Source organism: Symphalangus syndactylus, chromosome 19 (assembly GCF_028878055.3).
Source record: "Symphalangus syndactylus isolate Jambi chromosome 19, NHGRI_mSymSyn1-v2.1_pri, whole genome shotgun sequence".
NCBI classification, from domain to species: Eukaryota; Metazoa; Chordata; class Mammalia; order Primates; family Hylobatidae; genus Symphalangus; species Symphalangus syndactylus.
Genome location: NC_072434.2, coordinates 39,578,340 through 39,599,041, shown reverse-complemented (window position 1 = coordinate 39,599,041; position 20,702 = coordinate 39,578,340). Strand labels below are relative to the sequence as shown.

The 20,702-nt window shown below is 39.9% G+C and overlaps 1 protein-coding gene across 1 annotated transcript in view; it reads left to right on the top strand.

The window, feature by feature from the left end:
* Positions 1-20,206, top strand: part of LAMC1 (laminin subunit gamma 1) — a 124,992-nt gene extending 104,786 nt beyond the window's left edge. The window contains exons 16-28 of the mRNA XM_055234090.2: positions 518-660; positions 1,587-1,765; positions 2,952-3,108; positions 4,677-4,882; positions 5,630-5,709; positions 6,709-6,846; positions 7,723-7,867; positions 9,288-9,437; positions 9,671-9,785; positions 11,020-11,219; positions 12,308-12,466; positions 15,019-15,118; positions 17,138-20,206. Coding sequence (XP_055090065.1) covers positions 518-660; positions 1,587-1,765; positions 2,952-3,108; positions 4,677-4,882; positions 5,630-5,709; positions 6,709-6,846; positions 7,723-7,867; positions 9,288-9,437; positions 9,671-9,785; positions 11,020-11,219; positions 12,308-12,466; positions 15,019-15,118; positions 17,138-17,394 — 2,029 coding nt within the window. The 3' untranslated portion in view covers positions 17,395-20,206. The remainder of the gene's footprint in view (positions 1-517; positions 661-1,586; positions 1,766-2,951; positions 3,109-4,676; positions 4,883-5,629; positions 5,710-6,708; positions 6,847-7,722; positions 7,868-9,287; positions 9,438-9,670; positions 9,786-11,019; positions 11,220-12,307; positions 12,467-15,018; positions 15,119-17,137) is intronic.
* Positions 20,207-20,702: the final 496 nt, after the last annotated feature.

The following is a 20,702-nucleotide window of genomic DNA, read 5'->3' as shown; positions in this document are numbered from 1 at the left end:
AAAAAATGAATTTCTATAAGTACATTTAATAGTTGACTGTTCAGATACTACTGGAGTGCCTAATGTAGGCAAGGCATCCTTCAGGGGCAATGCTGGAGAATTGTAATAAAGCTAATGAAAGAAAGGAGTGGAGCACAGTGGCCCCAGCTGTGCCAGAATCACCTGAGCAACCTTTTAAAAGCACAAATTGCCAGGTCCTTTCTGAGGCACTTAGAATCAGACCCTTCAGGGTTGCAGCCTGGGAACTTCTGTTTTCAAAGCTGCTACTTAGTGTCCATACAGTCCTAGGTTGGAGAGCACTGGTAGCAGTTAAGTTAGGAAAAGAGGTTCTGAATAGCACTCATGAAAATTACTTGAACCTTAGGGGCATAATAACCCTTAACATTCCATCTTAGTAACCCTTACCATTCAGTTTTCTGATACAAATTACAAATTACATCAGTGCTATACTAGAAAAAAAAAGTTGTGCTTAAAGTCTGTTTTTCTTGCCTGAGAAATGTCCTGTGTTCATTTTCAGGTGTGACTGCCATGCCTTGGGCTCCACCAATGGGCAGTGTGACATCCGCACTGGCCAGTGTGAGTGCCAGCCTGGCATCACCGGTCAGCACTGTGAGCGCTGTGAGGTCAACCACTTTGGGTTTGGACCTGAAGGCTGCAAACGTAAGGGGTGTTGGTGGCATACAACTCTAAGCTTCCACTAATTCCAGTTAGTGTCTTAAGGCCAGAAAAGACTTTGACAGCCTCAGTCTAGCCACTTGGCCCATAGTCAGGGCTGTACTTAAGTCATCGTAGATGCTTTATTTGCAGATCAAAGGCTTCTCTGGTTTCTTTGTATGTTTTCTTTTATAACGTTTCTGATTCTTCCTTTTTCCAATCTTTTATTTTTTCCAAGGAAGTCTTCCTTTGATTACTGAGCTTTCCCACTGTGGTTCATGAAACTTCTTTATTGATTGCATTCTTAGTGCCGATAATGAAATAGTGGAAGATTCTGTTCACAGTGTGTTTGTTGACTTGCTGTAGTTGCTTCCCACCCTTGGGGCCCTTTTGGTATGATTACGTGTAAACATCTGCTTCTCCTTGGCATAAACACTTGCCTGGAATTGGGCCTCAGAACAGATTGGCTTTTGCTTTCTGAATTCCTTCATTTCTCCTGTGGAATGTAGCATAAGTTATTGACTCGGTTCAGAGAACACAGTGAATAAACAAACTATAAGATAATGCAAAAGAAGTATTAGCATTTGGGTTTTCTAGTTCTTTAGAGAAATATTAAACAGTGGAGAATTGAAGGTAGAGATGAATTCTTGAAGTGCATGAAAACAGCACTGATAGTTTCATAACTTCTCTAATTACTAAGTAACCTGAAGTGTGTCCCAAAGGTTGCACGTTTTACTTTAAAGCTCATTTTGACTTTAAAAAATGTCAATTTTCTCTGCTAAACAGACATAGCCATTTAAGATCTCATAAATAGTCCTGTTTTTCAAAAAATTATAATGACAGCATAGTCAGCTTATTGTTATCAGTCTGAATTAAGAGATATACTCTTCCTTCTTTTGCTAATTATGTATTATTTTCTCCTTATTCTGCAGCCTGTGACTGTCATCCCGAGGGATCTCTTTCACTTCAGTGCAAAGATGATGGTCACTGTGAATGCAGAGAAGGCTTTGTGGGAAGTCGCTGTGACCAGTGTGAAGAAAACTATTTCTACAATCGGTCTTGGCCTGGCTGCCAGGAATGTCCAGCTTGTTACCGGCTGGTAAAGGATAAGGTAAGCTGTCAATAGTGCATTCATTCATTCATCTAGCAGACGTCGAGTGGCAACTTACTGTGCACTAATCTCTATAGAAAAAGTGGTGAACAAGATAGATGTGGTCCCTATTCTTAAAGACTTATATTCCAGTTGAGAGGCAAATAATAAAAAATAAATAAATAAAACAAACACTGAGATAAGTGCCAGGAAGAATACGAATGGAGAACAACTGGGGGAAACTACTTTATATAAGGCCTCTCTACAGAATTCATCTAAGGTGAGATCTGATGGATACAAAGGAATGAGCCAAGTGAAAAGTAATGGTAGGTTTGTTCCAGGCAGAAGGAACCTGGTGTACAGAGGCCTGAAAGCTGGAGAGTGGCTGGAGCCTGCTGAGCACGGAGGGTGTGGTCTGTTTTTTAAGATTGGAGAGGTTGGTACGGACAGGTTATATGGGACCATGATGACCATAGTAAGAAGTTTAGGTTTTATCCCAAATCCACTAAGAATGCATTAAAGAAACTCTTAAAATCTAGGAAATCCAGATTATATTTTAAGAGGAGCACTCTTGACTGCTGTGTGAAGAATGATGGTTAGGAATGGGGCTTAATAGGAAGCCTCAATTGGATTGGATAAATATGCATGTTTGGGGACAGGATAGGAAAAGAGAAGAATAAGGATGTGTCTTGGGTTTTTTGCTTAAGGTAGCTGGAGGCCTTATTTACTGAGATGGAGATTCCTCAAGGAGAATAGAGGTAAGGGGTATAATTTTGGATGTTAAGTTTGAGATACCTGTCAGAGAGCTGAGTGGAGATATCACGAAGGTAATCTGACACTCAAGGGAGAGGTCAGAGCTGAAGAATCATCAGCATGCAGTCTTTAAAGTCAAAGGAATGGCTCTGAAGGTTTTTTTTGAAGCTAGAAAAATAAACTAGCCATGTCTTCTCTTCAGAAGTAGACATGAATGGAGTGGATAGAACTACATATTCATGCAGCACACCAACATGGCACATGTATACATATGTAACAAACCTGCATGTTGTGCACATGTATCCTAAAACTTAAAGTATAATAATAATTAAAAAAAAAAAACTACATATTCATGGAGTGCCCATGATTCCTGCAGGAAGTGTGATTGAGTTCTTCAGGAATACTTGTGTGACCTACCTTTTTTCTTTCCCTTTTCTTTCTTCCATATGTTTAGGTTGCTGATCATAGAGTGAAGCTCCAGGAATTAGAGAGTCTCATAGCAAACCTTGGAACTGGGGATGAGATGGTGACAGATCAAGCCTTTGAGGATAGACTAAAGGAAGCAGAGAGGGAAGTTATGGACCTCCTTCGTGAGGCCCAGGATGTCAAAGGTATGCATGATTGAACAGTGCGTGACTTCTGTGAGATGGACCAATCTTTAGATGTGGCTCCTAAAGCAAGGTTATTAGTATGGTTTTATAAAATTCTTTCTCAATTTTTAAACTGCTTGTAGATTATAAATCATTTCATTTTTTAAACACTAATTCAAAAAGCAACCTGACATTTACTGCTTTAAGCTACAGTAAGCATAGGGTGATTTTCCAACAGATAAAAAACTATTCAATATTCAAATTTCAAGCATTTTATGAATCTGTTCTATTACAAGGTGTCTAAAAATCATTAAAGGCATGCGTTTTCATAAGCTTTTTTTTTTTTTTTTTTTTTAATTGATCCAGAGTCACTCTGTTTCCCAGGCTGGAGTGTGATGGTGCGATCTTGGCTCACTGCAACCTCCATCTCCTGGGTTCAAGTGATTCTCCTGGCTTAGCCTCCCGAGTACCTGGGACTACAGGCACATGCTCACCATGCCCGGGTAATTTTTTGTATTTTGAGTAGAGATGGTGGTTCACCATGTTAGCCAGGATGGTCTCAATCTCCTGACCTCGTGATTTGCCCGCCTTGGCCTCCCAAAGTGCTGGGATTACAGGCGTGAGCCACTGCGCCCAACCAAAAAATTTTTACATTATCAAATAATTGAGTAACCCTCCAAGTAGGACCACCATATATAGTTAGGCAAGGGTTTATAGAGTATCACCTCTGCACATGCATTTGGTAGCCAAGTTCCAAGTTGGTTTTTTCCAAACCTGTATTCATCTTCATTGGTCTTACCTTTGACTTCTCATCTTTTTTTTTTCCCACATTCCTTAGAAAATTTAGACCCCAACACCGAGCACGATGCTGAAATATGAATTGGTCAATTTACTTAATGGTTTTTATATGTTAATAAAACCTCATGATACATGAGAGTTTTAATAATAACAGACTTATATTTATCTTTTGATTTGTTAGGACCTGAGTATGAGATTTAATTTGAATGAGCATATTAATAAAGAATAATTTGAAGAACTATTAAAAAACAGATCAGTTTGAAAGAAATTACACTGATATGCTGGCGCATGGATGTGGCAGAAGAGTCTATTTAGTTTAAAATACAAAATAAGTTTAATTTGTCATACTTCAACTTATGTTTTAAACCTGGTTTTTTCTGGGTTTTGAAAAATGTTCGGCTTTTAGGGCTGGCAGCATTTTTAACAACATTGTCTATTTATGACTAAATTGCATGTGCTGGTATTAAAGCCAGTCATTCTCGCCTTCATTAAACATTCCTTGGGTGTCTTCTCTTTGCCAACCACTGCATAAGAGCAGCGATATAGTGATGAGTAAGAAAGAGTTCATAGTCAAGTTGACAGATGGGCACGTGGTTGGAGGTGTGATGAGTGTACATTGAAGGACCTACTGGGCGTGGTAAAGGCTGTCCAGCTATGCCAGGGGCTTTGCGGAACCTGGCAGAAAGTTGCGATGTTTAGAAGAGTAAAGATACATAGGGCCTCAGATTTCATGTGAGATGATATGATCCTCTTCAGATAATTTACAGACTTTCTTCTGCAAACCATTTTAGATGTTGACCAGAATTTGATGGATCGCTTACAGAGAGTGAATAACACTCTGTCCAGCCAAATTAGCCGTTTACAGAATATCCGGAATACCATTGAAGAGACTGGAAACTTGGCTGAACAAGCACGTGCCCATGTAGAGAACACAGAGCGGTTGATTGAAATCGCATCCAGAGAACTTGAGAAAACAAAAGTCGCTGCTGCCAATGTGGTAAGTGATTGCAAACGTCTGAAGTGGGGATGGGGGAGGCCCTTGGGATTTGTAGCAAGTCTGTTACTGGCAGTGGAGTGCTTCTTCAACTAAATTGACTCCATGCATCTTTTTATTTGTCCCTAAATATGGAGCAACAAAGCCATGTTGCTCATAGTTGGCATGAAACAGTTATTAAAAACTGGATAAAAACCAAGGGACATCTGGGTTATTTCTCTAGCTTTGTTCCTTCTATGGTACTAGGCAGTTTAATCTTCCTTTATCCTTTACTGAAAATAGAAAGAATCTGCAATCAAGGGTGCTGATATTAAATAACGATCTCTGAAAATAAGGAGAGGCATTCTTGGGGCTGGGCGCGGTGGCTCACGCCTGTAATCCCAGCACTTTGGGAGGCCAAGGTGGGCGGATCACCTGAGGTCGAGAGTTCGAGACCAGCTTGACCAACATGGAGAAACCCCGTCTCTACTAAAAATACAAAATTAGCCGGGTGTGGTGGTGCATGCCTGTAATCCCAGCTACTTGGGAGGCTGAGGCAGGAGAACCACTTGAACCCAGGAGGCAGAGGTTGCGGTGAACTGAAATTATGCCATTGCACTTCTGCCTGGGCAACAAGAGTGAAACTCCATCTCAAAAAAAAAAGGAAGAGGCATTCTTTTTGCCCTCTAACAGAAATTTAGTTTTGACTCTCGCTTTATTAAATTTAAATAATTCAGTCCTTTGAGAATAAGTGATCTATTTCTTGTGCAGTCAGTCACTCAGCCAGAATCTACAGGGGACCCAAACAACATGACTCTTTTGGCAGAAGAGGCTCGAAAGCTTGCTGAACGGTAACTTCTAGATCCCTGTTTAATGGTTAAGTTGTGGCTTCCGTTATGGTGTGTGTGTGTGTGTGTGTGTTGTCTTATCCCATAACCCATAAACACTTTCTACATAACCCACTTTTGCATGGTTTGGTCTCTTTTCTAAGATGTTATCAGCTGTGTATACTCTTTTCTTCCTTTTACTTTGACATTAGAATATTCACTTTGAATATTAGAATACAATGGTTTGAAGACAAATTATATTTATATATCTCAAAACCATAGTATTTTTAGATTTTTAACTTATTTAGACTGTAGTAACTGAATGAAACTAGCAGATTATTGTTAATAAAGATTAGGCGTGGGATTTGTTTTTAACTAGATAAATGATTTCTTGCTGGCATACACAATTTTATATGTACATTACTCTCAAATAATTAAATTTAAAAGTAGTTTTTCTGAAGAATTATAAACATTTTCTCTTATAAATGTATACCAATAATTTTTTTTGGAAAATATTCTCATCTCAGTTTTAGAATGCTATTCATAAATTCAGCCCCACTGAAATGATCGCAAAATTCCAAATGAATGAGGTTTTCCAATATTTGTAGAATTCTTGCCCGTGTTAGTATATGTACATATAATAAAGTAGGCCAGGAGCAGTGGCTCGTGCCTGTAATCCCAGCACTTTGGGAGGCCAAGGCGGGTGGATCACCTAAGGTCAGGAGTTCGAGACCAGCCTGGCGAACATGGCGAAACCCATCTCTACTAAAGATACATTAGCTGGGCATGGTGTTGTATGCGTGTAATACCAGCTACTCAGGAGACTAAGGTAGGAGAATTGCTTGAACCGGGAGGCGGAGGTTGCAATAAGCCAAGATCACGCCACTGCACTCCAGCCTGGGTGACAGAGCGAGACTCCATTTCAAAAAATAATAATAATAATAAAGTAAGCATTACCTAAATTTTACTTATTTCCCTATCAGATGATTGTTTCCTGGCTTATTTTTTGTTTTCTCTGTATAGTCATAAACAGGAAGCTGATGACATTGTTCGAGTGGCAAAGACAGCCAATGATACGTCAACTGAGGCATACAACCTGCTTTTGAGGACACTGGCAGGAGAAAATGAAACAGCATTTGAGATTGAAGAACTTAATAGGAAGTGAGTATAATTTAAAAGTGGTTTACACTCCTTCAGATGTTCTGGTAGGTAACACTAGTTCAATGAAAAATTAAATACTGGTGCATTCAGGACATACATTCATGCAGTAAGATTTCCTTTGTTAATCATGCTTTTGAAATGGCACAGTAAGTAGAGAAGGGCATGTGAAGCCACAGAGATTTGGTTTGATTCAATTACTGTAACTACAGAGAATAGTAACAAGATGAGCCATGATACTTAAAATTCTGCACAAATAAGAGAAAAAATATAATATAATAATATAATATAGTAGAGGGAAAACATAATTGAACTACAAATCTTTAAAGGGTGTCTGAAATAAGAAAGTATATGGTAAACCATACATTATAGTAAAATTTTTCTTTTTTTTGTTTTTTGTGAGATGAAGTCTCACTCTTGTCCCCCAAGCTGAAGTGCAATGGCACGATCTCAGCTCACTGCATCCTCCACCTCCCAGGTTCAAGCGATTCTCCTGCCTCGGCCTCCTGAGTAGCTGGGATTACAGGCGCCTGCCACCACATCCAGCTAATTTTTGTATTTTTAGTAGAGAACGGGGTTTCACTATGTTGGCCAGGCTGGTTTTGAACTCCTGACCTTAGGTGATCTGCTCACCTTAGCCTCCCAAAGTGCTGGGATTACAGGCGTGAGCCACCGTGCCCGGCCAAGCCATACGTTATAAATAGAAATGATAAAAGAAAATGTAAATATGCAAAATGTTGGTATTAAAATGCAAGCATTTTAATGTAACATTTCCTTTGAGGTTTTGGGCATATTATCACGTGATCAGATTAACCAGATTAACATTAAGATGCTAAAAGCAGCTAAGATTGTCATTAAGCCACATTATTTGTGTCTTAGGTATGAACAAGTGAAGAACATCTCACAGGATCTGGAAAAACAAGCTGCCCGAGTACATGAGGAGGCCAAAAGGGCCGGTGACAAAGCTGTGGAGATCTATGCCAGCGTGGCTCAGCTGAGCCCTTTGGACTCTGAGACACTAGAGGTATGGGGGCAGCCTGTACGCACAGCCCCACCCCGTCTCTCCCCCAAGTCTATGTGAGAGCTGACTGCTCTGCACCTCCCTCTGTCCTCCCACTGACTCGCTGGTAAAGTTGAGTCTTATTTCACATACGCTAATAGAACTTACCAAGGTAGCCAGATGTGGTGGCTCATGCCTGTAATGCCAACCCTGGGAAGCTGAGGTGAGAGGATTGCTTGAGGCCAGGAGTTCAAGATCAGCCTGGTCAACATAGTGAGACCCCATCTCTTAAAAAAACAAAAACAAAAACTTAACAAGGTAAAGAATCCTGTGATTGTAAACATTAAATAGGAAAGACTACTTTAATGATATGAACAATCACTCCTAAGTCTTTAGTGCAAATCCAAATTATAATAAGACATTTGAATAGCTTAAAGCAGAGTACATGTAGACATTTACCCCCAGGCTCTGTCTGGTAGAGACCTAGAGAGAAATAAGAGGGAATGGTTTAATTAAAAGACTATAGCAGGATGTTCTGAGGCAGGTAAAATATTTAGGAATTGGTAGGATTTTATTTCATATCTGTACTCTAATCATGGATCCTCACTCCAAGCTCTGTATAAATGGCATATTTTTTTGCATTAAGCTTGAGATTTACTAAGTTTCACTTCTTATATCTGAGGTGTTGACTTGATTTTTACCATAAAGGTTTAGGTCTCTTTAGACATGTACAGATTGTCTGATTCTATATATTTAGAATTAGAAAATGGGCAGAATTAGTCTATGATGATAAAAATCAGAACAATGGCAGGCACAGTGTTGGAAAGGTGGAGTAGAGATCGGGTGGAAAGGGAGAAAAGGGAGCTTCTTGGGTGATGGAAATCTGTATCTTAATTGGGGTGCTGGTTATGCAGAAATGCATTTGTCAAAACTCATCAAACTATATGTGGATGCTGTGAACTTCAGTGGGTGTAAAGTTTATCTCATTTAAAAAAAAAGTCCATAAAATCTTGATCTGTGCAGTTCTTTTAAAAATATCATTGAGTGGCCGGGCGCGGTGGCTCACGCTTGTAATCCCAGCACTTTGGGAGGCTGAGGCGGGCGGATCACGAGGTCAGGATATCGAGACCACGGTGAAACCCCGTCTCTACTAAAAATACCAAAAAAAAAATTAGCCGGGCGTGGTGGCGGGCGCCTGTAGTCCCAGCTACTCGGAGAGGCTGAGGCAGGAGAATGGCGTGAACCCGGGAGGCAGAGCTTGCAGTGAGCCGAGATTGCGCCACTGCACTCCAGCCTGGGCGACAGAGCGAGACTCCGTCTCAAAAAAAAAAAAAAGAAAAAAAAAATATCATTGAGTATTAGGTGTTACAGAGTTCCTAAGCCTACCTTTTCATTAGTTTAAATGTTTTATCCAAAGTGTAGTGATCTTACTTGCTTTTCACAGAATGAAGCAAATAACATAAAGATGGAAGCTGAGAATCTGGAACATCTGATTGACCAGAAATTAAAAGATTATGAGGACCTCAGAGAAGATATGAGAGGGAAGGAACTTGAAGTCAAGAACCTTCTGGAGAAAGGCAAGACTGAACAGCAGGTTGGTTTGATTTGCAGGTCGCTTCATTTCTTGAGGCAACATTTGAACAGTCCAAGTAGGTCTGTGATGACACCCGTACTTGCAGAGACAGCAGACCACAGTGCTGAGAGAGCAGCCTAACATGTTTTATGCTGGCAAGTCTCAGGGTGGCACCTCTGGAGAGCCTTGTCTGTCCAGGAGACAGAAGGGATTTGCTTTGAGGGTTCATCCTCTCATCTGCCATGTGTTTGCAGACCGCAGACCAACTCCTAGCCCGAGCTGATGCTGCCAAGGCCCTCGCTGAAGAAGCTGCAAAGAAGGGACGGGATACCTTACAAGAAGCTAATGACATTCTCAACAACCTGAAAGGTAGAAAAGGCTGAGATAACAGGGGCAAATGCTTCCACCACTACAGTGATTTTTTTTAAATCATGACTTTTACCATATTTATTACTTCATCCCCAACTCCCTACTTTTTTTATGCTAAAGTATTTCAAAGGGAAATCCCAGAGCTCCTGTCATTTTATCCCTGCATACTTCAGTATGGATTTTTTTTTTTTAAAGATGTTTTCTTATTAGGCAAACTCACATAACCAAGATGCCTATTTAGAGAACTTATATAGGTAAATGGAGATTATCTTTCATTTTCTCTGCCAGTGGCATCTGATTCTTTGTTGTTGTTTTTTTTTTCTTCACCCCAGACAGAAGAGAAATGTGACCAATTCACTGAGCAACTGTGAATTCTTGTCCGATAAAATAGTCATAGGTTCTATAAATAGAGAAGCTTTACAGGATGCTTTACAGGATACTAGTTGAAAGTATGGGCCAGGCACGGTGACCTGTAATCCCAACACTTTGGGAGGAAGGATCACTGGAGGCCAGGAGTTGAAGACCAGTTCCTCACTGGGGAATATAGTGAGACCCCATCTCTATGAAAAAAAATTTTTTTTTTAATTAGCCAGGCATGCTGGCACATACCTGTAGTCCTAGCTACTTGAGAGGTTGAGGTGGGAGGATCCCTTGAGCCCAGGAAGTCAAGGCTGCACTAAGCAGTGATTGTGCCACTGCATTCCAGCCAGGGTGACAGAGTGAAACCTTGTCTCTCAAAAAAAAAAAAAAAAAAAAGTAGTAGTTCAAAGTATGGACTCTGGTGTCAGTGGGCCTTGGTTCAAAACCCTGCACCCTGCACCACAGGTCATCTAACTTCTTTAATGCTCAATTTTCTTATAAAAATGATACAGCCTATTTTATGTCAAAGACACAAAGCTCTTAACTCAGTACCCGACACACAGTAAACACTAAATAAATTGCAGCTTTCAGTAATGGTTGAGGTAGTGGTAATGGGATGCTCAGCGCTCTGCATTTTAAAGCACATTGTTCAAGTAAGAATTCTATTTCCAGAAACAGGGAACATTTCTATAACACTAACTGGGAGACCTATTCTGTAGAGATGTGTAATTTCTAAAATTTCAGCCCATGCTGTCTTCCATTTTTTACCCTGACTTCCATTGTTCATAAAACAAAATCCAGCTGGAACTCCCTGAAAGTTCCCCTTTTTACTTGTTGGGAGTTTAGCTCAAATGTGTCCTTGAACTCGTTTCAGATTTTGATAGGCGCGTGAACGATAACAAGACGGCCGCAGAGGAGGCGCTAAGGAAGATTCCTGCTATCAACCAGACCATCATCGAAGCCAATGAAAAGACCAGGGAAGCCCAGCAGGCCCTGGGCAATGCTGCGGCGGATGCCACAGAGGCCAAGAACAAGGCCCATGAAGCAGAGAGGATCGCGAGCACTGTCCGAAAGGTGTGCGTTTCCTCTTCTCCAAGAGTCCCTGCCTATATCTTTCTCTGGTCACCTTCCAGTTTCTTTCCAGACCATCAGAGCCCTTGCAGATTTTTTTCCTGAACTTCAATAAAATTGTCTTAAACCATATTTGTCTTTTTTTTTTTTTCTTTTGACTGGGCATGAGAGTAGGTATCCACATTGATTGAGGAGGGGGAATCAGTAAAAGGGTGCTTTACTCTAAAATTTCTGCTATGTCTCAATGTGAGGTCTGGCTTCAGAGGTCTATAGAGCCCATTCCCACAAAAAATCAGACTTTTTCTAAATAAACATTCTTCTTTGACCTAGACAGGTGGTATTTATTTCAATACTATATAGTGTGCCTTATCAATATAACTTTCAAGTCCCCCTTTCAAGCATATCGCCATATGTAAGCCACTCCTAGGAGAGACTTCCCATAGCTGCCATTGCTAGGATTCTTTGTGGTCATCTTCAAGAATAATGTTTTTTAGTCTGGCTTTCTCTTATTTCAAGGTCAATCTGTTTGTTTTATTTAAAAGAGAGATTGGAGCAATTTTAGAATTAAGTATTTAAGAATCAGAGAAACCTCTTAGTTTCCTTAGAACGGTTGGCTTTTGGATTAATTATATTTTATAAAATATTTCAGGATTGTGGTCTTTTTGTACATTATGATGAACTGCCAAGAATGAACCAAGCTAGCTTTGAATTTAAATTTTACCTCAGCGAAAGCATCTAATCAATATGATGTCGTAGAAAGTGTATGCCATTAAATGTTTATCATTTGCTGTCTGTGTGACCCCAACTGAAAATGGCAATAATACAACAGAAGTTTCCAGTATTAAAGAAGAGGATACAAATGAAAGTGCTAGATAAAATACAAACTGTTATTATGTGGGTAGTAATGTCATTTTTTTTACGATTATTTATAACCCAAATTGATAATGTAAGTCATGAGATTGTATAAATCAATATATTATTATTTCTGGATTGTATTTTTAAGACATTTTATAAATTATAAAAGGAGCGGGAGCATACTTGAGAAAAAGGAAAGCTTTTTTTAAAAAATTGCAATTTGCTTTTGTGCCTAGAATGCCACCAGCACTAAGGCAGAAGCTGAAAGGACTTTTGCAGAAGTTACAGATCTGGATAATGAGGTGAACAATATGTTGAAGCAACTACAAGAAGCAGAAAAAGAGCTAAAGAGAAAACAAGATGACGCTGACCAGGACATGATGATGGCAGGGATGGTAAGAGGTTTTGGTATATTTGCTCATTGGCAGAAAGTGAACAGTGTTTCATAATAAAGATCCCCCACTTGTTGAGAAGAGTCTTTTTTATATTGACTTCTGTTTTTCATCACATTGTCTCGTCAAGAATTGGGTTAGTAGCTTACATAGAAGACAAAGAATTTGGATCTTCTGCCAGGTATTTTTGTTGCAGAATTGTCCTGTCCCAAAGTTACTCAGTTAAAAGTAAAACATTGCTTTACACGTTTGAGGTTTTAGGACATTATAAGTATGTGTTTATATTTTTCACCGGGTAATTCATAAATGTTAATAAAAAAGGAATGCAATGAAGTTAATTCTTATTCTCGTTCTCCCAGCACCTTGCTCCTTAGAGACAAAGACAAGTTTCTTGTATATAAGAAATTTTTGAAGGTGGCATTGTCTGCCACCCCACCAAAACATATGAAACTTACATCTAGTTTAATTTTTCACATTTTGTGATAATGTATATGCAAGGTACCATTTATAACAAAATTGACTTGTCAATGGATGGCCCAAGGAAGAACTAAGGTCCATTTTTCTGTTCTATGCTATATTTTGCTTTGAAAAGACTTTAATGGAGTCACAGTAGGAATATTCTTTTTCCAGTTGGGTGTAGCAATCACGGTAATGACATACACGAACTAGTGGTTACTTGCTCACTTTCAGTGGCAAGGAAGAGGCCGTCATTCACTGCTGCCAGAAAACAGTCCCTCAGTGTGGGTCATTTTCACCTTGGGATGGAAAAAAGAAATACAAAGCCTCTTAACCTCAGTAAAGACTCCAGGGAAGTGATAAAGGAAACTATCCCTGTGCAAACACCTGATTTTATTATGCTTTTTGCAGGTGGGGGGTGGATGTTGGTTTGGATTGTCCTGATTTTCTCTGTTATGGTGTAGCTCAAGTAAAAATTCCCATAAAGGTGTCTGGGCGCAGTGGCTCACTCCTGTAATCCCAGCACTTTGGGAGGCCGAGGTGGGCGGATCGCCTGTGGTCAGGAGTTCGAGATCAGCCTGGCCAACATGGTGAAACGCTATCTCTACTAAAAATACAAAAATTAGTTGGGCATGGTGCTGGGCGCCTGTTATCCCAGCTACATAGGAGGCTGAGGCAGGAGAATTGCTTGAACTTGGGAGGTGAAAGTTGTAATGAGCCAAGATCACTCCACCCTGGGCCACAGAGGAAGACTCCGTCTCAAAAAAAAAAAAAAAAATTCCCATAAAAAAAATAGATGTTTCTCACATATGTTGAGCATATATGGATTTCATTTTTAATATGGTTGTAGAAACATTAGATTTAAAGCATATTGAAAAAACAGTATATTCTTTAGGAGCTTCAAAAAAGGGTTTCGGTTTAGTTCAAAGGGTGAAAGAAGATCTTTAATTATTTTGGTAAATAACTTCTAAGGAAACAAACCATCCCCACATGCAGTATCTCATTTGTATTTCTGTCAATTCTGAAAGGCCGGCATTTGGCCAGTATTATTTGAATCTGTAATGTATTTTTTAACCAAAAGAATGAAGGTTTATAGCTTCATTCTTTTGGAAGAGGAGGCTGGAGACCACAGGTTAAATGCAGGGGCAGCGCTCTTGGCCGGCCCTGGCAAGGTCCCTTCTCCCTCCTTTTACACTCGCAGACAAGCTTGTGGATGCTCAATAAGGACAGCTGCCATTTGGACAGAGATTAATCATTTATTTGTGAAGGTTTTTTCTGCCTTGCTTTCTTGTTCTTTTTAAAATCTTCACATTGTTTTGATCCCAAAATGTTTGCGTTGTCCTGACCCAAAACTAGGAAAAACAATTATGTGGTAAGAGGCTCAAAGCCACTTACTTAAATCTCAACTAGATTTATTTGTGAGAACATCTGTTTTCTGATATTTAGACACTTCCTCTTCCATTGCTGTTTCCTATGACTCATGCACAGTTATTTGTTCAGGTTTCATGGAATTTCCCAAGTGTATTTACCTTTGTTTGGTTTTTAAAATGTAAATTGTATTGCCCCAATAAACGAGTATGTGTGTCAGGGGGACTGTGGCTGGGTCATTGCATGTGGAAGGGGAGTTTACAGAAGAGCTTTACTTAACTGAAAATTTTCAAAGAATAGGACATTGCTAATAAGTCTCTAAGAGTGTCCCGAAGGACATGTTTTGGTTCTGAAACATAGTTTCTATAATCATCCTTAAAAAATAACTTGTTCCTGCTTAATAGGCTTTACTATGAATATACCTCCATATATTATTGAGTGAGAATGTGAGAAAAGGAGATAATTTTTGAAATACAAATATAGTGAGTTAGTGAGTGTAGGCATCCTGACTGCCTAGTCATAACTTCGATGAAGTAGAAATACCAACATCCTCAATATGAAGATAAGCAGCAGCCCCACCAAAAAAAAAAAAAGCAGTGAGAGATTTCAATTTCCTAAGTTAGAAAAGGGAAGAAAATCTGGAAATTAGATTTGTTGGGTCATTGGGAAAAAAGATTTAAAGAAGATGAAAACATATAGTCAAGACTCTTTGCCTCATTTTTCCCTTACAGGCTTCACAGGCTGCTCAAGAAGCAGAGATCAATGCCAGAAAAGCGAAAAACTCTGTTACTAGCCTCCTCAGCATTATTAATGACCTCTTGGAGCAGCTGGGTACGTAGCCATAGAGTCATTTTTATCAGTCTCTGAATCTTTTGTACTGTTCTTCGGATCTGATATAGTACAGTTGACTCAAAAGCAGATGATACAGGTTTACATGAATCTCTTTTAAGTCATTAATTAAATCATTAATATTTCCTTTTGCTCTTGCTTATTTTTGAAAGCCTTATAAAATAAATGTTTGTCTTGCGTGATAGGGTCTTTAAGAGCAACTTGCTTCTTTACCATACTGATTATTCGTCAGCTTTACAGTGTGACCTGAATCATGACTTTAGGCTGTTAATGTGACAAGTACTTACTAGGTGCCTTCTGTGGACCTTGCCCTAAATAGAACATTATGGTCTGAGGAGTTTCTTTTTATATTTTGAAGATATATTGCCAGCTAGGGTAGCACTTATGGTCCAGTATCATTGTACAACTAAACAGTGATTTTTCTTAATTCATCTTGCTGGCAATATCTTTAAGGGATTTAAAGTAAAGGATTTCAATAGTAGAATAAAAGAACACAGGCTGGGTATGATGGCTCACACTGGTAATCCCAGTACTTTAAGAAGCTATGCAAGGAGGATAGCTTGAGGCCAGGAGTTTGAGACCAGCCTAGGCAACATAGCGAGATCTCACCTTGTCTCTTGAAAATATTTAAAAAATTAGCTGGGTGTGGTGCTACACACCTGTAGTCCTAGCTACTCGGGAGACTGAAGCAGGTGCATCACTTGAGTTTGAGGTGATAATGAGCTGTTATCGTGCCACTGCACTCCACCCTGGGCAACAGAGCGAAACCCTGTCTCAATTTAAAAAACGAAAAAGAACACTTAAAACTGGTCATGACTTTACTGCCTGGAATTCTCTTCATTTGCTAAGTAAGGACAGTCCGATAACGGGAAAGCTTTCATGCCAAAAGAGAGAAAAACCTTGATTTTTCAAGGAAATCTATGCATACGGAAACCTTCTTTTAATCCAGTTTGATAGGGTGATAGGGAGCAGGCTTCATTTTAGGACAGATGCACTTTTGTCACCAGACTCCATTATAAAGTGTCAACACTCTAGCCAGGACTCTTTGTAGCAAGGCATTATATTTTAATTTGCCAGCCTTTAAAGACTGGTGCATTTTGTTTTGGTGGGGGGCTACAGGGGTATTTTTTATCGGTCTCAAATGTCAAGAATAAGTTATGTGTCAACAGATGGATATAAAATGAAAGTAAGCTAGAAGAGAAAGCTTTTTGTGGAACAGCTAGACTTTTAACATTAGTCTGACTTGAGTTAGTATCTTTGCTTTGTTGCCTATAGGCTGTGCAAACTTGGGCAAATTATTTAACATCTGAGAATCACTGATGTAAAATGGTCTTGTGAGACTTTAATCAAGTCAAGTATGCATGAAATGCTGTCTATTGTGTCTGCTTTTGTTTGCTATGGAAACATTTCATTTCTTTCAAAAGAACCTCTTTTTCTTGCTAAGCTTAAAGTGAAGACTTGCTGAAATTATTTCAGCATTTTACTCCTGGCCATTTTACATAGGAAAGCTCCTAATAGTGTCTAACTCCTGAAAGCAGAAAGTGACCTTCAAAACCAACCCATCTTCCCTGGAATCTCTCTAAGAGCTGAGGGATTAGGATTCTTAGAGATTTGTATATCTTTGATGGCACTAAAATGACATATAGTTTACATGTATACACCTGGAAAAGGTATTAAATGTTATCAGATGGCCCTCAAAGGTCTAGAACATGGTAGCTATGCATTTAGGAAACATTCTGCAAAAACCATTGTCTCAGAAAAAAACATCCAGCTCTATATTAATTATATGCTCAGACCCATCCCTGCTGGGTTAGGTCAGCATTTGTACTTGGTTTGCGTATTTTATACCATTGTGTGACATCAACAATCTGCAAGTCACATTTGCTGGGCTGCCTGTGCAGAGTAGCAGCTGCTGGGCCTAGAGTCTAGTGCAGGTATTTGTGAAGGGATCATTCTTACTGAATATGTCTGTTCTCTTCTATGTACTTTCTGACCCTCCAGGGCAGCTGGATACAGTGGACCTGAATAAGCTAAACGAGATTGAAGGCACCCTAAACAAAGCCAAAGATGAAATGAAGGTCAGCGATCTTGATAGGAAAGTGTCTGACCTGGAGAATGAAGCCAAGAAGCAGGAGGCTGCCATCATGGACTATAACCGAGATATCGAGGAGATCATGAAGGACATTCGCAATCTGGAGGACATCAGGAAGACCTTACCATCTGGCTGCTTCAACACCCCGTCCATTGAAAAGCCCTAGTGTCTTTAGGGCTGGAAGGCAGCATCCCTCTGACACGGAGGCAGTTGTGAGGCCACAGAGTGCCTTGACACAAAGATTACATTTTTCAGACCCCCACTCCTCTGCTGCTGTCCATCACTGTCCTTTTGAACCAGGAAAAGTCACAAAGTTTAAAGAGAAGCAAATTAAACATCCTGAATCGGGAACAAAGGGTTTTATCTAATAAAGTCTCTCTTCCACTCACGTTGCTACCTTACCCACACTTTCCCTTCTGATTTGCGTGAGGACGTGGCATCCTACGTTACTGTACAGTGGCATAAGCACATCGTGTGAGCCCGTGTATGCTGGGGTAGAGCAAGTAGCCCTCCCCTCTCATCGATACCAGCAGAACCTCCTCAGTCTCAGTACTCTTGTTTCTATGAAGGAAAAGTTTGGCTACTAACAGTAGCATTGTGATGGCCAGTATATCCAGTCCATGGATAAAGAAAATGCATCTGCATCTCCTGCCCCTCTTCCTTCTAAGCAAAAGGAAATAAATATCCTGTGCCAAAGGTATTGGTCATTTAGAATGTCGGTAGCCATCCATCAGTGCTTTTATCTATTATGAGTGTAGGACACTGAGCCATCCGTGGGTCAGGATGCAATTATTTATAAAAGTCTCCAGGTGAACATGGCTGAAGAAGATTTTTCTAGTGTATTAATAATTGACTAGGAAGATGAACTTTTTTCAGATCTTTGGGCAGCTGATAATTTAAATCTGGATGGGCAGCTTGCACTCACCAATAGACCAAAAGACATCTTTTGATATTCTTATAAATGGAACTTACACAGAAGAAATAGGGATATGATAACCACTAAAGTTTTGTTTTCAAAATCAAACTAATTCTTACAGCTTTTTTATTAGTTAGTCTTGGAACTAGTGTTAAGTATCTGGCAGAGAACAGTTAATCCCTAAGGTCTTGACAAAACAGAAGAAAAACAAGCCTCCTCGTTCGAGTCTTTTCTAGCAAAGGGATAAAACTTAGATGGCAGCTTGTACTGTCAGAATCCCGTGTATCCATTTGTTCTTCTGTTGGAGAGAGATGAGACATTTGACCCTTAGCTCCAGTTTTCTTCTGATGTTTCCATCTTCCAGAATCCCTCAAAACACGTTGTTTGCCAAATCCTGGTGGCAAATACTTGCACTCAGTATTTCACACAGCTGCCAACGCTATAGAGTTCCTGCACTTTGTGATTTAAATCCACTCTAAACCTTCCCTCTAAATGTAGAGGGAAGACCCTTACGTGGAGTTTCCTAGTGGGCTTCTCAACTTTTGATCCTCAGCTCTGTGGTTTTAAGACTACAGTGTGATGATTCCCTGCCACCCACCCCCTTCCTCCTACCAACCCACCTTTGAGATTCATATATAGCCTTTAACACTATGCAACTTTGTACTTTGCGTAGCAGGGGTGGGGTGGGGGGAAAGAAACTATTATCTGACACACTGGTGCTATTATTTCAAATTTATATTTTTGTGTGAATGTTTTGTGTTTTGTTTATCATGATTATAGAATAAGGAATTTATGTAAATATACTTGGTCCTATTTCTAGAATGACACTCTGTTCACTTTGCTCAATTTTTCCTCTTCACTGGCACAATGTATCTGAATACCTCCTTCCCTTCCTTCTAGAATTCTTTGGATTGTGCTTCTTCCCCACTACTTTGCTCTCTGCCTTGTGTTTGCAGCATCTCCATTCTCTAAAATTAATAGGATTGCTTTCCTCCACACCCAGCCACTGTAAAGAGGTAACTTGGGTCCTCTTCCATTGCAGTCCTGATGATCCTAACCTGCAGCACGGTGGTTTTACAATGTTCCAGAGCAGGAATGCCAGGTTGACAAGCTATGGTAGGATTAGGAAAGTTTGCTGAAGAGGATCTTTGACGCCATAGTGGGACTACCCAGGAATGAGGGAGAAATGCCCTTTCTGGCAATTGTTGGAGCTGGATAGGTCAGTTTTATAAGGGAGTACATTTTGACTGAGCACTTTTAGGGCATCAGGAACAGTGCTACTGATGGGTAGACTGGGAGAGGTGGTGTAACTTAGTTCTTGATGATCCCACTTCCTGTTTCCATCTGCTTGGGATATACCAGAGTTTACCACAAGTGTTTTGACCTGATATACTCCTGAGCTTTCACTCTGCTGCTTCTCCCAGACCTCTTCTACTATGACAGGAGATGTGGCGTGCTCTTGCCAAGTTTTCACATCATCGTTTCCTGGCTAGTTCATTTCATTAAGTGGCTACATCCTAATATACGCATTTGGTCAAGGTTGCAAAAGAGGACTGAAGATTGACTGCCAAGCTAGTTTGGGTGAAGTTCACTCCAGCAAGTCTCAGGCCACAATGGGGTGGTCTGGTTTGGTTTCCTTTTAACTTTCTTTTTATTATTTGCTTTTCGCCTCCACCTGTGTGGTATATTTTTTAAACAGAATTTTATTTTTTAAAATAAAAGGTTCTTTACAAGATGATACCTTGGTTACACTCCTGCAACACAGCCATTATTTTATTGTCTAGCTCCAGTTATCTGTATTTTATGTAACGTAATTGACAGGATGGCTGCTGCAGAATGCTGGTTGACACAGGGATTATTATACTGCTATTTTTCCCTGAATTTTTTTCCTTTGAATTCCAACTGTGGACCTTTTATATGTGCCTTCACTTTAGCTGTTTGCCTTAATCTCTACAGCCTTGCTCTCCAGGGTGGTTAATAAAATGCAACACTTGGCATTTTTTATGTTTTAAGAAAAACAGTATTTTATTTATAATAAAATCTGAATATTTGTAACCCTTTATATTTGGTGTGGCCTGAGTGTGGTACTGGGGACATAAGATGTTTTAAAAGGTATAATGAATGAAAAGCCATGCATAATACCTTCTTTGGGTGACTTATTTTCTTGAGAACAATTCAGTATACATTATATATATAATATGCCTCTCTCAAGTTGGGATACTGCAGTGTAGTCTGGAAGTTGGTGAACTTTTTCTATAAAGAGTTAGATAGTAAATGTTTTAGGCTTTGCAGGCCATGCGCCTATGGGCTGTAGTTTACTGGAACCCCAGTGTAGCCTCAATACTCAGTAACAACTGACAGCCAGGCACAGTGGCTCACGCCTGTAATCCCAACACTTTAGGAGGCCAAGGTGGGCTGATCACTTAAGGTTAGGAGCTCGAGACCAGCCTGACCAACATGGTAAAACCCGGTCTCTACTAAAAGTACAAAAATTAACTGAGCATGGTGGTGCATACCTATAATCCCAGCTACTCAGGAGGCTGAGGCTGGAGAATAGC